Source organism: Sphaeroforma arctica (assembly GCF_001186125.1).
Source record: "Sphaeroforma arctica JP610 unplaced genomic scaffold supercont1.302, whole genome shotgun sequence".
NCBI lineage: Eukaryota > Ichthyosporea > Ichthyophonida > Sphaeroforma > Sphaeroforma arctica.
The window spans coordinates 39,544-42,236 of record NW_014040256.1 but is presented as its reverse complement, the minus strand read 5'-3'; the positions used below and the strand labels follow the sequence as shown (position 1 = coordinate 42,236).

Genomic DNA, 2,693 nt, shown 5'->3' with positions numbered 1-2,693 from the left:
ACACACCACACACACACCACACACACACACACACACACACACACACACCACACACACCACCACCACCACACACACACAACACACACACACACATATATATATATATATATATATATATATATACCATACACACACACCACACACACCACACACCTGCAATTGTACGTTCTTGGTCAGACTCTCCTCCAGCATGGCCTGTATGCGCTTGAACATGTCGTTGTTGTTCGTGGTGGTGGACAGTCTACTCATCACGGCCGAGAACTGCGACCAATTAGAAGAGACCAACGAAAGGGAAGAGAAGAGAAGAGAAGGTAAGTCATGTGTACCAATCAGAAGAGATAACGGAAAGGGAAGAGAAGAGAAGGTATGTCGTGTGTACTAATCAGAACAGACAACGGAAAGGGAAGGAAAGAGACGAGAAGGTACGTCATGTGTACCAGATTTAAGTTCGAGAGTCTCTGACACACATGGATTTGGAATATGTGCATATTAGAACAGGCTTCTTGTTGGCGATGGATGCCCCCTTTCACAATCCTCGAACATATGTGGATGGATATGTCCCTGGGTTGTAGGGTTTAGGGTTTTAGGGTTTCTGGATATTTGGGTTATATATCCGATGCCTCAATCCGTGCGCAAAGACGAAGTACTGTGATACCCTAACCCCCAGTCATCCCCTGAACAAAAGATACTGAAACGTACCCCATGTAGCAAATACTACAACCTACCACACTCAAACCATACTGCAACCTACCACACTCAAACCATACCACAACCTACCACACTCAACCCATACTACAACCTACCACGCTCAAACCATACCACAACCTACCACACTCGACCCATTCTACAACCTACCACGCTCAAACCATACCACAACCTACCACACTCAAAGTATAGGGTCGCACCCCAATGAGTCGGGTCTGTCTTCGCATACCTTGTCAGCTACATCTGAGGCCTGCTTCTTGTACGTAGCATCTTCAGACTCTCCAGTAGCCCTCCCTGGCTTCGTGCTGTTCTGGCGTGTTATATTCCGGCCGGCTTTATTCTCCATCACATACGTTTTGATCAAAGCCGTTTTCTGCGCGGATGCGGAGGGAGTGGATGTGAGTCCAGAGTGGGAATGTGGGCGTTAAAACGGTTTGTTCATCAAGTGTGAATACCATTGGAGTGTATGATTTTCTGAGTACGTATTGTTAGAAAAGGTAACTTTTGTTACCTGAAACTTTCTCAACGATACACCCAACACACCTCTAGCGAATCTCTCCCTCGTGCGATTACCTACCGATTTGACTTTCACAAATTTTGATAGCCAATGAATATAGCCAATGGATATAGCCGATGAATGACTAGTGCTATTGGCGTTTGCATATGCTACAAAATCGTCTATTCGAATAAAAATCAGTGGATATGTACCCAAAGGTATCAATGTACAGACACAAATTTAGCAATGTACAGACACAAATTTATCAATGTACAGACACAAAAGTATCAAATGTACAGACCCAAAATTAGCAATGTCTCATTGTACAGACACAAAAGTATCAAAAGTACAGACACGAAATTAGCGATGTACAGACCTAAAATTATCAATGTACAGACCTAAAATTATCAATGTACAGACCTAAAATTATCAATGTACAGAAACAAACGTATCAAATGTACAGACCCACAATTATCAATTTACAGACCCAAAAGAAATAAATGTACAGACTCAAAAGTATCAATATACAGACCCAAAAAAAGCAATGTACAGACCCAAAATTATCGATGTATAGACACTAAAGTATAAAGTGTACAGACTCAAAATTAGCAATGTACAGACCCAAAAGTATCAGTATATAGTCTCAAAAGCATCAGGGTACAGCTGCTAAGCGTGTCTGCAACAAAAAGCACTCAGTGCTAAGCCCAGTAGGTGTGCTTCTGAATACCTACCTGTTCGAGAGAGAAAAGTATATAGACCCAGCATATGCGACTATAATACATGCACGTCATGACAATATGCCTGTGTTAATCCATAACTACTCAACCCCTATATATAGACCCAGCATATGCAACTATAATGCATGCATGTCATGACAATGCGCATTTGTTAATCCAGGACTACTCAACCCCTATATATAGACCAGTACATGCAACTATAATACATGCATGTCATGACAATGTGCCCGTGTTAATCCATGACTTCTCAACCCCTTTATATAGACCAGTACATGCAACTATAGTACATGCATGTCATAACAATGTTCCTGTGTCAATCCATAACTACTCAACCCCTATATATAGACCCAGCATATGTAAGTATAATACATGCATGTCATGACAATGTGCCCGTGTTAATCCATAACTACTCGACCCCTATATATACACCAGTGCATGCAATTATAATACATGCAATGACAATGTGCCTGTGTTAATCCATAACTACTCACCCCTGCATACCCTACACATTATCCCCTTCACAACAAGTGCGTTCATCAGTCACCTCCATTAAGACGGTGTATCTTTAACTGCCCAAACCCATTACACCCACACCTACACCCACACCCACACCCACACCCACACCCACACCCACACCCACACCCACACCCACGACCCACGACCCACACCACACCCACACCCACACCCACACCCACACACCCACACCCACACCCACACCCACAACCACACCTACACCCACACCTAAACACACACCT

At 43.1% G+C, this 2,693-nt stretch overlaps 1 protein-coding gene across 1 annotated transcript; it reads left to right on the top strand.

Moving 5' to 3' along the window:
• Positions 1-190: 190 nt before the first annotated feature.
• SARC_04994 (hypothetical protein) lies at positions 191-1,133 on the top strand (the record flags this gene model as incomplete). The annotated part of the gene is made up of 2 exons (XM_014301150.1): positions 191-311; positions 709-1,133. The coding sequence occupies 2 exons, from the start codon at positions 191-193 to the stop codon at positions 1,131-1,133; spliced, it is 546 nt and encodes a 181-aa protein (XP_014156625.1).
• Positions 1,134-2,693: the final 1,560 nt, after the last annotated feature.